The sequence below is a fragment of the Odontomachus brunneus genome, unplaced genomic scaffold (assembly GCF_010583005.1).
Source record: "Odontomachus brunneus isolate Ranch 3 - 2012 unplaced genomic scaffold, Obru_v1 Obru_scaffold_037, whole genome shotgun sequence".
NCBI lineage: Eukaryota > Metazoa > Arthropoda > Insecta > Hymenoptera > Formicidae > Odontomachus > Odontomachus brunneus.
In genome coordinates this window covers 1,362,792-1,375,879 of record NW_022639487.1, presented here as the reverse complement: position 1 = coordinate 1,375,879, position 13,088 = coordinate 1,362,792, and the positions used below count along the sequence as shown (strand labels likewise).

General features: G+C 42.6%; 1 protein-coding gene across 12 annotated transcripts in view; it reads left to right on the top strand.

Annotated features, from left to right (window-relative positions):
* Positions 1–1,534: 1,534 nt before the first annotated feature.
* The window catches only part of LOC116843977 (doublesex- and mab-3-related transcription factor 2-like), an 88,405-nt gene continuing 76,851 nt past the window's right edge, over positions 1,535–13,088 (top strand). For 2 of the 12 annotated variants that reach the window (XM_032814998.1, XM_032814999.1), the window contains exons 1-3: positions 1,540–2,867; positions 7,752–8,402; positions 9,085–9,160. In XM_032814998.1, the coding sequence (XP_032670889.1) occupies positions 8,013–8,402; positions 9,085–9,160 (466 nt within the window). In that variant the 5' untranslated portion in view covers positions 1,540–2,867; positions 7,752–8,012. Of the gene's footprint in view, positions 2,868–2,912; positions 3,747–7,751; positions 8,403–9,084; positions 9,161–13,088 lie in introns of those variants that run through there. The other 10 variants (XM_032814988.1, XM_032814991.1, XM_032814990.1 and 7 more) reach the window with 10 other exon arrangements.

The window sequence follows — 13,088 nt, the reverse complement described above, 5'->3', positions numbered from 1 at the left end:
TTTTCATTGACGTACATGAAATAACGCAGCAATACGTAAAACATGATGGAATAAATTGCTTTTTCTCATCCGTGAACGATCTAATTGAACAACAGGTCTTTATTTTCAAGAAACACAGACATTCCTCCTAGAATAAAATCGCATTGCATTCAATAGAGTGCAATCATGACGAATACGTGGGATGAAGTGAGAGATACGATGTAACCCGTTGTCCTCTGATTCCGGAAGTGGTTTGAGACACGTGTGTACGTGCCTAGTGTTTTATTTTTCGGTGCCCCGTAATGTCCACGTATCCCTAAAGCCGGCACTGGCCCACGGAATCGCGGCGAAGTCACGTCGTGACGCCAACCGCACGCTGCTGGCTCGCCGAGTCAGGCAATCACGGACGACGTTGTTGCATTCGCAGGCGCGAATGCAGTGCTGTCAGATGTATCGATGCGTCTCGAAAACAGCGGTACTTCTGTCGCGGCGGTGCGTTGAACATTCGAAACGCTCTCAGGTACATCGCGCCGTGACATCGTACCGATTTAAAAAATCGATCTGCAAAGTTTCTGTGTCGAAATAGTCCGCGCGTACGTTGCTATTGCGAATATCACATTTCACATCAATATTTCTCGTGGGCATATACGTGTTATGTAAAGTCGCTATCTCTCGTATTTAACACGCGTCTACACGACTGATGTTTCTCGGTATCATACTCATTACAGGTACACGCGAGAGACACCACATTCTCGCGCTTAATTACTGTCCGTGCCGCAGTATACAGGTTGCGATTATCAGAAAATTTTCACCGCGCTATGTTTTTATCATTTCTACTGTCTTGCTTACCGCTTTATCAAATCCAATATGTCTTTTATCTCCGAGACATTGATTAGTTTCGGTAAACTTGCAGTGACAATACGCGTATTTCTATGAATTTATATGGATATTACTTTTCAATCGTCCCGTTAATTATCTTCGGGAGTTAGATTTCATGTGTGACAGTACTTTTACTATAAACTCACATTTTACGTGCATCAGTGAATGAGAGTTTGCAACACTCTCACCTCGATGCAGTTCGGAACGCATCCAGAGGAAAATTTATTGGCCGAAAAATACTAAAAAGTAAGTTATCATCCAGTCGGATACGTTGCGAAACTCATTGAGAAGGTGTTGTAATCTGTTTTCCACCGGTTATACAACGTGCATATTATACGCTCAGTCGCAAATACATTTCCCAATTTGTCCTGTATACTCGACAGAGCCAGTCATTGACGACACGCTCAGAACGTTGCATCGATTTGTGCGCGTCGATATGGCAATGTCATAGAAAAAAATGCCCCATGCGAAAACTCACCGCGTAAAAACGCATCGCGATCGAAGTCGCCTGACAGCGCTGTATGTGTATGTGTGTGTCGCATAGGTATAATTTACGCGGCGGTCGGTCGACTCCGTCGGATGGATTCAATCGTAAAACCTCGACGTTCCGTCTAAAGCCGCGTGCCACCTCCACCCGGCCGACCACTACACCGCTGCGAGAGCCCCCTCCCGGCTCCTCGCACTCCCGGAGTAACCTCCGTATCTCCTCCCTTTACCTCGACGTTGCTCCCTCTCCGCCGCGTTGCCCGCGGCCAACATGCATTTCGCGACGTGCCGCTGCTACCAGCACTCTTAGTGAGTTACGGACTGCATGCAGTCGCGCGTCGAGCGTACTGGCGGCTCCCGGAGTGTTTCCATTTTGCTTCGCTGTTTCTTACATCTGCCTCATAACCGCCGGACTCTCACCTCGACATCGCGCGGACCGACGTGTATCGCGGGACTTTACTTGACAGTGGCAGGCGATCAAGGCAGGATCCGAGCTCGTCGTTGGAGCCAGCTCGACGCAGCAAGGGGTTAAGGAAAAGATTGTACGTATTCGCAAGGAAGAATTGGTGATCCGACAGGGAGAGGGAGCAGAGGGGGAGAGAGAGAGAGAGACATAAGAGAGAAAGGACGGTATTTGACGAGCTGCAAGGGAGAGAGACGAGAGACTGGACGCAGTGCGCGTGTGCAGTGTGTGCGCGCGCGACTTTATCGTTTGCGTTTTGTTGTGCTACAAACTTTCGGTGCACATAGTTGGCGACGTCCGTTTGTTGGTTAGGTTAGGTTCGTCAGTTCGTTCGCGTGACTGTCCGCCCGCGTATCGTTGTGACGACGATAGCGGCAGTGGCGGTGGCAACGACTGCTACGACGACAACGACGACTTCGTCGCAAGGCCGTGGACATTTCGCAACACGGCTCATCTTTCTAATTGAGGGGACACGCGGTTTATCGAGACACGGACGACGAAGACTATAAACGGATCGGGTGAGATAAAAACAGAAAGGGTCGCGCGAAAAGGGGAGAACGAGAGAAAGGCGAGAAAAGTGGCAAAGAGGGGAGGACTGTCCATTTCCGGGGGCGGAGACTTCCTGCCGCGTTTGCCCCCCTTCCTCCCTGCTGCTTCACTTGTTCGTATGACCGTACTTTGGCTACGTGTGTGAGTGCGTTCTGTATGTGAGAGATACAGAGTGACGGAGCAGCGCGGCGCGGCACAATAATCCTCGCGCTCTGTCGTAGGTCATTGACGAATACGCACGTGTAACGCCACGGCGTTTCGATCGGTCGCGTGGGAGCGGATAGACCGCGCGAACGTTTCGTTATACATGCGTTACGCGCTAAAGCCCCCGCGTCGGATCTCGCGTGATCGCCGGATCGCAACAGTGTTGCTCGCGTGTGACGAGAGGCAGCCAGTGGTGGACCCTCGACGCGACACCGCCAATTTATCCCCTGTTGTTGGTCGTGAAAGGGACAGCCGCCGAGCGAAGCAGGAGGAAAAGAGGCGAAGAAGGTGACGTCGCGCGCCAGAGGTAAGTCGTTATTCTATGCGCACATGTTATTAGCCATCTTGTGTGTCCCGGAGAGGTTATGTGGACGATACGCGCGTTGTACTCTTTTTTTCGACGAAGTGGAAGGAGAACATATAAAATAGCTCTTATCGATACGGAGAAGACATTAGCAAAACATTTTGGTTAATGATAGATAAATTGCAAAAACATGTTTGTTTTGACTTCAGTTTTGAGATTACTTGTCTGTGTACGTAACATCATTTAAATTAGAAATTAGAGGTTCTGGACGGAGAGAGAAAGATATATAAGTGATCGCGCTGACACGTGTGTGTGTGTATGTGAATGTTATTTTTTATGTATATTTACAATGAGTGAACTTCAATAAGAGAGAGAGAAAAAATTGTCAATTTGATAAAATTGTAATGAGAAACATATTTAAATGGATGACATGTATCTCATTATCACTTATATTTTGCTTACGGCGATCTTCCCGATCATGCAACACTTACATATGCATATAATAGCGAACGCACACATGCCAATGAGGATATGCGAAAATAGAACATGCATTCTAATTCGAATCAAGTTTTGACTGTTTTGAACTCGAGGAGTCTCGCGCGCGCGCGCGCGTACAAATTTCACGGTGCAGTTGCTGCTGCCAACTCTATGGCGCTGTAAACTTTCAGTTGGCTATTTGCATCGGAGGCAAGTTCTTAGTGCGGGATACTGTTTCATTGTCTTATGCCTTTGTCTGACGAAAACTTCACGAAGATGTGCCGCTGATAGTCGCATCGTTCTTCGATCGATTCCACGCGATCTCTTATTCAGTCGCCTGGCAATCTCCTTATCGACGTAAGAGCAGGATTCGCCATTGAAGTCACAGTTGCTCGTGTATCACAGGTAATGAGGAAACCGTTATAGAAACTTAGACGCCATCCTTTTAAGCGTTTTTCATTCGTTGTCGTACTCGCCGCGTACATTTTGCGAGAAAACGCGTCTTGTCCTGCCTGTGACCTTCATTTCTCCATATTACCATTGCGTGAAATAAGAGCCCCGGAATGCGTACGATATATCGGCGATCGACAATTGACCTATTTTCGAATTCGCGTAGAGGAGAACGTGCGATCCTTCATGCAGCCTACCGTTATCTCGGATACAATGTCGAAGCGTTGGAATCGCAGGATATGCAAACACGACCAATATTTATTAGCGAGTCGTGGTGTGTCACGGCAGATAGAGCGAGAACGTAAGAACGAGGAATGTCGCGGTGGAAGGTCTCGCGCGAACGCGCTACGTCGCAACTGATAATGAGCCTCAACGAGCGCCGGCAGCTCGCTCGCAATTAGACGAAGTCGTTTACGTGATTCCTAACTTGAGCCGTGAGTCGACGATATCTGTCTCTCCACGCGTGAAGGATGCCAGGAAATCGTCGTTAGATCGAAAATCACATGTAGTGCGAACCGGGATACAATGTAACTGGCGGAGATAGAGATATACGCGTTTCCTAGCGCGTTTCCTAGCCCGTTGAAACGACGCGATTGCATTCCTCTCTATCTATTCGCGGAGTCGTGCTCGCGACGATCTCCTGATAGCGTCGAGGCGCGCCGTATCTGTGATTTATTCCGAATATCTCTCTCTCTCTCTCGCGCGCGCGCCCCCTCTCCCTCCTCTTCTGTCTCCCTCTGTCTTTATCTCTCTTAGGCATGGTATAAATTCACTACACATCGGCACGACGGAGTCTGTTGAACTCATTGAGATTTTTATGAGCGTTTAGTTACAATGACACGCGGTATTATTCGTGGATACTTGGTGTAACGCTGTGTGACACGCTGTTTGCCCATTCCATGAAATAAACAGTTGATAAATATTCTCCGCGATACGATATTGGATTGGTCGCGGTGTTATCGCGCCGACTTATTCCATCCATTACTCGTCAACCTTCGGTCAGTAGCAGTCGGAGAATTATTAATGGCAACGTCGATAGGAAGAGATTAATCAAAGTGACAGGAAACGCTCGCCGCGATACTTCTTATTTAGAGCTGTGAATTGGGTAATTGTGTAATTAATCGGACGAGTGGAGAGTCCAGAGTTATATAATTGCAGACTTGAATGCAGTCTTGGAGAGTAATAAGACATCATTCGCGGCTAGCTTATCGCGATTCTCCGGGTTCCTCTGCGCGCACAACGAATCGAAGTAAATTTATGAATAATCGGTCCGTCGAGTCATCGCGAAAGACGTTGCGAATTATATGACTCCGCAGCAGGCGATGCTGGCGATCGCATGCGGATTTCAACCTCAGCGGCGGCCATTATTACCGCGAATGAAAGCACCGATCAGTACCAATGTGATCTATTCTGTAGGGATTACATCATCGCCGTTGATTTCCTACAACGTCGCAGTGTTGAAACTCAGGATTGATCTGTCGAATGTTCCTGCACCTAAATACACTCTCATAAAATTATTTACGTAAAATTGGCTGTATGCGGCGGAATGACCGTCGTTTGTTTTTACGAAATAAACGCTTGTCGAATAAATCATTGGCTGTCAGAGTTTCCATTTTACAATTTCTATTTTTCTTTTTAAATTTGCTGAGAGAAGAAGCATGACGAGTGTCGTTATAACGTCTGCGTTCGAGATATTTCGAAGCAATTGTTAAGTTACTTCATCGTTCGCGAGACATAATAGTAGAAATAACATTCGTGAGAAATTTTCACCCACGTTTCGAATTTTGATATAGTACAACATACACACACACAGTAATGCGCATATACGTCGTGCTGCAACAAACTCCCATACAATTATTCTACTTGCTTGAATTTGGTCGAGGGTTTTTCTTCTCGGTAACTACGGCGCCGTGTCTCACCACTCACCACATTGTTCTTTAGTTCCAGTAATTGTGGTATACGTTGCCGGTTCTAAGTAATAAGTGCTTCCCAGATCTTGTGCTTGCGGGAAAACCCGCAATAATAATTGGCTACACGCTGCGACTTTACTTAAAACAGATGCATTTCACGAGCATCTGCGAGTATGCTCGCATTCGCGTGGAGAAACGCGTAGGCTCGCAATTTCCGGTGGCTGATCCTTTTCTTCGCTATTGTATATTAATTAACGTCGATTAAAGCAATTTAATAGGCCACCTATTCTAATCGGCTACATCTCTATTCATTTTTATCGCTTTATCCTTCATGAATCGCGTGTTCTGCAGCATTTCGCTACCGTATTTTTATCGTATTGCTAAAGCAGATATAAGTCCGTTTCCTCTTTCTCTTGATATCGTTTTTAAATATACTAATGTATCTGTAGTGGAAGCACAGAAAAAAGTCGCTAATGAGAAATTATCGGTGTAGAAGCGACAAGATTAAAAAAAAAGGCAAAGTAACGTACCTCGCGTAGATTTATTTGTTAAATTTGTGAAATCCGCAACTTTCACGTCGCTGATTCTGCATGTAATTTGTGATCTTTCGTTCTCATGCGCGCCACGAGTGTTTAATGAGGTGGATTTTGATGCGATGTATCTCTTGTGCGCCATACACGAGACCTCTTCAATATGGTAGCACACATATAGAGAGTATTTTTACCTCACCTGCCATAACCATCTGCAGCGACGCCAGGGAGAATGTATCTTCGCCTCCGTGAGGTCGTGACTCTCGCGTCCTTCACAGTGGCTTTAGCCGTGTCAGAATTTATCATAATTTTTACAGATGCAGTTTATCCATTATCCATTTCAGGCTCTCGGGTATCCCTTATCTCGGCTATCGTATACACGAATCATCGCCGGTAATAGATCTCACGGAACTCTGTTGTTGCGTCCTTGTAATTGTCGTGACAAACGCGATGTATTTCTAAATACTGCACTTTACTTTGTCGTCCATTTTATCCGGCGTCGAGGCCAAAGTGTTTCGCGCCAGTGCTTTATTCGTCGTTGAAATTTCGTCGCGTGCACGATAATAACGGTGTTGTCTGCCAAGTTCACCCAGATACACGCTACACGCTAATATTTACTCGACGTTGATAGACCGGACCTCTAACTCATTTTTATGTACGGTGATACTTTTTAACGACTTTGTAAAAAAAAATCGGAACTTTCAATTGCGTGTATTTAAATGCGTATTTCACTCATATGATTTATTTCATTTATGTATTTTATTTATGTGCTTTTCATTTATATAGTACTCCTTGCTATCTTGATCGTTAAAATCAAGTCGTATCAAATAATGCTGATCTTTTTGCATTTCACTTTCATTATACCGATTGTGACAATAGAGGCGGTAGAGTCTGTCACGCGAGCCATCGTTTATTTCAGTCTCCATTGATCATTTTCGCTAATTAAAACTTTGTTTATTTTTATGCCATCGAAGGAATAAACGCAATTGCCGATGTACCGTCAGTAGATAAGAGCGTTATTTATTAATACTTAAGTAGCATCTCTCTATGTGACACGGTCCGATCGAACGCGCGCCAGTATGTTTTACGACTTTCAAGTCGATTATACTTTCGATCACCGTCAAAGTACAGGCCGCAAAAGTTACTTTGTATTGATCGATCATGAATAATCTACGGTGGAAGAGGGGTTTCACGGTGAATTGCGTATTGATTATCGCAGCAATAAGACAGATACGTCAATAGTAACTATGTTCGGGAATACCGTTAATATTATTGTAAAAGTAATTTTCCTCGACTCATGTACGACAAGTTTATTTATTCTTCATGTAAATATAAAAATTTTGAGGCAATTGACATGAGAATTTTTTAGAGGATCGCGTGAGTCTAAATATATTTCATCTATAGCAGTCTATTAGATAAATTTTATATTGTCGTGGTCTAATCATATTTCTTTAACTGCAATTCTCTTTTATTCTTTCTCTTCCATTTAAGTAATGAAAAACTTGTATTGTGTGTTTCAGAAGGCAGAGTTGCAAGAACGCTTGAACAATACAAGACAATCTCTCTCGGGCTGCAACTCTACGCGTACCATAACGATATAAAGCGCGATTTCGTCCGAGCGAGATTAGTCGTTCCTCGTCCGACTCGGTTCGGTTGACGTCGGCGAGAAAGATCTGATTACTATCATTCCCCGCCGTCGTGTGGGAACAGACACGAGATCGGCGCTTTTTGTTCATTGCATAGAGATAGAGATTCAATAAAAATTCAACGTCATAGGCGTCATGGATAATATGGATATGAACAGATCTGAGCCAGGGGAGTCAGACGCATCTTTGGAAGCCAAGCGGGCATCACCTGTTTGTACGGGATGTTTTAAGCTAAAGCCTACAGCATCAAATCGGGCATCACCTCTTTGTGCGCGATGTCGCAATCATAATTTGAGCATCCGTCTCACAGGCCACAAGAGGTACTGCAAGTATCGACACTGCACGTGTCGCAAATGCCAGGAAACCGCAACTCGGCAGAGAAAGATGGCGAAGAAGACGCGTCAACAAAGAGCACGCAAGCAGGATAAGGATAAGGAGCTCAAGCCCGAAGAGGTCAGTCCTTTCTTGTTCCACAAGGCGAAGGTGCACATTCTTCATGGGGATCCTGTGATCGTACGAAACCTCGTAAACAAATACTCGTTTGCGCTTTATCATAGATTACAATTTAAACTCTTCCAAGATCAATGAATCGTGTATTTTCCATTTCCACGTTCAATGTTCAATTTTGTGAGGAAACTTTTAAATTCCACCGACCACGTGTTTATACTTGGCGTCTGAATGACCGCGTGCGAATTTAACGTTCTCAAATTCATACTCATTCGAGTCTCAAGTTGACAATCGCCACAAACATTATCAATGTTTGCACTCGCAGCTTTAAACTGATTACCAAACAATTTCACTGTGCCGAGATAGCACGGATATTTAAACACGATCTTAGGTAAGGGAGTAGCGTATATATCGGTCGACGATCTATAAATGCCGTGAACTATCACGCAGTCAAGTCTTTAACCGAACATTTGTTGATTTCCTAACTTCTGTTGAATCCAGTTTGCTCTACGGGGTTCGAGGGAATGCATTCCTCTCGGAAACGCGTTAATAGCTTTGAAAAATTTCGCATTATCGATTTAGACTTCTTTCTCGATTACTTTTCGTGAATAATTAATTTTAAATAGTTGACTAAATAATTAATAGGTTTTTTAAATTTTATTATATGCTAATAGAGAGGGAAAGTTTTACGCGTCACAATGTTTTGCAACCCTAATATTCTTTTTTCTCGATATTATGATTGTAATTGATCTTCTCTTAGCAGGTAGATCCATCGGCTTCCGATGTAGAGGACGCACTCGAATCCGAATCCGAACCCGTGGAAAAGAAACGAAAGAGTGAGTAATATTAACATCATATTTTTTTGCACGAATGAAACGAATGATTTTACATCTTTTAACTTTTGTGTTGGCACCAAAAGTAATTGTTCAGTATTACGGCTTATACTTAAAAATTTCGGATAATCTAGCAAATCTTTGCGAGTAGTTACTTCGTAGAAAAAATTGCGAACTAAAAGTGAAATCGCGGAAAACTGCAAAGAGCACCGAATTAGAATATACAAATATTTAGTATTCGCGGCTCTCTCTAATAAACTTAAATCGAAACGCCTGATTACCTGATATTCATGTGGAGTCATAGTCTGCTGTTGTTAATCGCAGTTGCGATTGCACATTTTACAGTAATCAAATCCGTCGCGTCGTCACGGACTTTCGACGAATAATGTCACACGTCATGATATTGATGCACAGGATGTCATTTGTCTGGCATTTGAACATCTCGCGTAGTAACATGTGTAACGTGTTATTTAACCGACGATAGTATCGGTAACCTTTACGTCATGATGTGACGAATGGCATTTATCGCCATTATGATTACGTATTGCCATTAAGATTCGCGTATGATTACGCGAACGAACGGAAAGCTGTAATCAAACATTTCAGAATGGTACGATATTGCAACAAGTTTGCGCGCTACTCCCGTCATCGAAATTACGCACATAAAATCTAACGTAAATATTCGAGCTCGTGCTCGTGTCGTGCGTGTGGAAATCTGGTAGCAATTCCGTATTCTCTGGTATAATCCGTTATATACACTAAAGATAAATATCTGATATATCTTTAACTTATATATATATATATATATATATATATATATATATATATATATATATAATTACATAGAGAAATAATCACTGCAAATTGTGACTAAGAAAATCATTTCCTTTTTATTAAATTCTATTATAGAAACATTCTTCGTCAAACGCTTAACTTATCTGCGGCTCTCCCGATTAAAAATTGTCACTCGTCAACCATCACGAACAAAATATTAGATTAGATAATATTAGATTGCTTATACAATACGGTCTATAATCTTTAGAATTGATTTTTTGCGGCAGTATTAGCAATGTGGTGCTCTCTCTCTCTCTTTCTCTCTCTTTCTATTTATATTATCATCTCTGCATCATCTATATCTCTATAACAAGAATGTTAAAAATTATAGATTATTGCTGAATTATTAGCATTTGTAACTCTTGGGCGCGAGTTATTATGCAATTGTATTCCAACTCTGGACCAATAGTATGGGTAGTTATATGAGCGTGCAGTGAGCGACAATCACATATGCTTTTCACGTTTAGAGCATTGGGAATGTCAGCACGTTTCTCTTGCCGAGCATTAGCCTAGGTACCTAGATTATTTTGTTAGATCAATACAAGGTTAAGAGACGCCGGGACACCAGCTGCAATTGCATCGCATTTTCGTTTACGTGAGTGAGATGTAAATATTTCGTTCCGATCCAAGACTGTCGATATAAGGAAAACGATCAACGGTAATCTGATTTAATGAGCCAATTTCCTGCGTAAGGGAGGTAACTTGAGAGAGGCGTTGTTTAACTCTTGAAGGATTTTTCTTTTTTCGTCGAAGCGCATTTTAAGTTTCTCTTAATGGTTCTCTTAATGATTTTTCCCGCATACATACTTTTCCGGTATTGCGCGAATACTTTTACACGTTTTTATTACAATTTCACGGTCTCACAGACATTTGCGTTTATAACACGGACGACACCGTATTTCCAGCTGTTTGTGGTCGATTAATTTTGTCATAAGCGGCCGATACGATCGCTACACTAACTTCTTCGAAAGGTTCCGACTGAGCTTCTTGATTTCTTTTTGCGCGCTATATTCTACGCGCGTCTCCTTAGTTCCGAAGCTTCCATCCCATCGTAAAAAATAGTTTTTTATCAGGTTCATATATGCATACACATTTGCATGTACGCACGTATACATACGTCGCGGAAATATGCTTGCTTAATATGCATACCGAGTATTCATTTATTACCGCACACCTGCTTGGTGATGCGCGCGCGCACGCACGCACGCACGCACGCACGCACGCACGCACGCACGCACGCACGCACGCACGCACGCACGCACGCACGCACGCACGCGCGCGCGCGCGCACACACACACATACACACGTATGTGTGTGTACGCATTACCGAGATTGCCTACCTGTTGCACACTCCGATTCCTAGCCTTCATTCTTCCCCCTTACCCCCTTCTTCCTGCTTTTTCGATCTTTCATATGCTTACGAAGCCTTTTGCGATGAAAGCAACACTCTCCATGGCTTTGTTGTCCTCTCTTATTCATGCTAAATCCGTTCAATGTTTACGCTCAATGCGACTTCTGCGTATCCGAATTCTCAGTGTGGTCTACAGTGTGCTCGACAAACACTTGTTATTCTACTGTTATGCGTCTTATTAGGAACACAATAACACTGCGAACTTTTCCATTCGAGAAGTTATCGAACATATTATCAGTGATTCTATTCTCCTGATGATCCAAGCAGCATGAGCACTATCTTGCATAAGTAGTATATAATCATTTCTACATTAGCAGATAGACAGTATCCCATACTTTCGTACATACGATCTGCGTATATGCGTCCCAATGAGTATTTAACACACCTATTAATACTCGATCGAAGAAATTCGAGGTAAACCATAAAGTGACTAACGCATTCGAACAGGGTTTTTAACAAATCGTTGTAGAATTATTGTTATTACAGCGGAATGTGTAGATATTTGCGAATATTCAGGTATCAATACGTGCTTGTATGCTCAGAACGTGACGTTAAAGTTCATATTTTACGACGAGATGTTAAAAAGATCGCCTATTTAATACTCAGGAATATCTGCACTTGAAACTTTTATGGGTCGTTAACGCGAGCGTTTTCTATTCTTTTATGGTTTTGTGTAAGAAAGTTCATAAATACCTTTTCTCAATATTAACCAATTTGATACTGATAAATATATAATCGCCAAAAGTGTCGGTCGTAAACGTTTCTTCGATATTCAATTTTACTTTTGTTATTATTTCAGTAGTTATTATTTCAGTAGTTCAATTATCAGTATATTTTACTTTATCTCCTGAACAATATTTATCTAATGAAATATACATCTTCCAAGTACAATCGTTTACAAGCGCGCTGGCGAAATTATGCATTTGAGAATATAATATGATCACAAAAGTACATTTGTATGAGAAAATCGACCAGAAGATAATTAATCAGAAATTCCGAACACGCAGGTACGAGCGTTTTAGATTCACGTCGGATCGTTGCATCTAAAAAAAGGGGAAAATAAGACTTAACACCGTGAGCGAAGTTAATTCTGCTTACGAAGCGATGAGTTCGCCAGCCGATCTCAGTACATTCCGGTTTCCCGACGATTTTGTAACAGTATGACAGCGCCGAAGGTGGCGACAGAGCGTAAAACCGGGAGTCATCGCGTCTCCCGAGAAGTCGACGAATGTCGGAATAAATTTAAATAATCTAACCTAACCTAACCTAACTGCTGAAATATTGTCTCTGCCAAAAACTCGCGAGATATTTTTTTTAAGCGTACGAACATCGGGTCGCTGTATCTCGTCTGTGTCGCAATCTGAACCAATAATTGAAGATTATCGTTCTCGCGAAGCACGCATTCAATTTTCGTATTCAAACTGCGAGTATTAGATGCAAATTGAACAAGATCTCAAATTCCGAAATGAGGTGAAAATATCCTTTATTTTTTTTGCAATGTTATTTCTCGCGGGAAAAAATTTGATTGATACATTAGGTCGATGATGAAAAAAGAATGTTTGCTATTTATAACTATATAATTACACAGAAAAATAATTACTACAAATTATGATGAAAAAAAAACCATTCTTTCTCTCTCTCTCTCTCTCTCTCTCTCTCTCTCTCTCTCTCTCTCTCTCTCTCTCT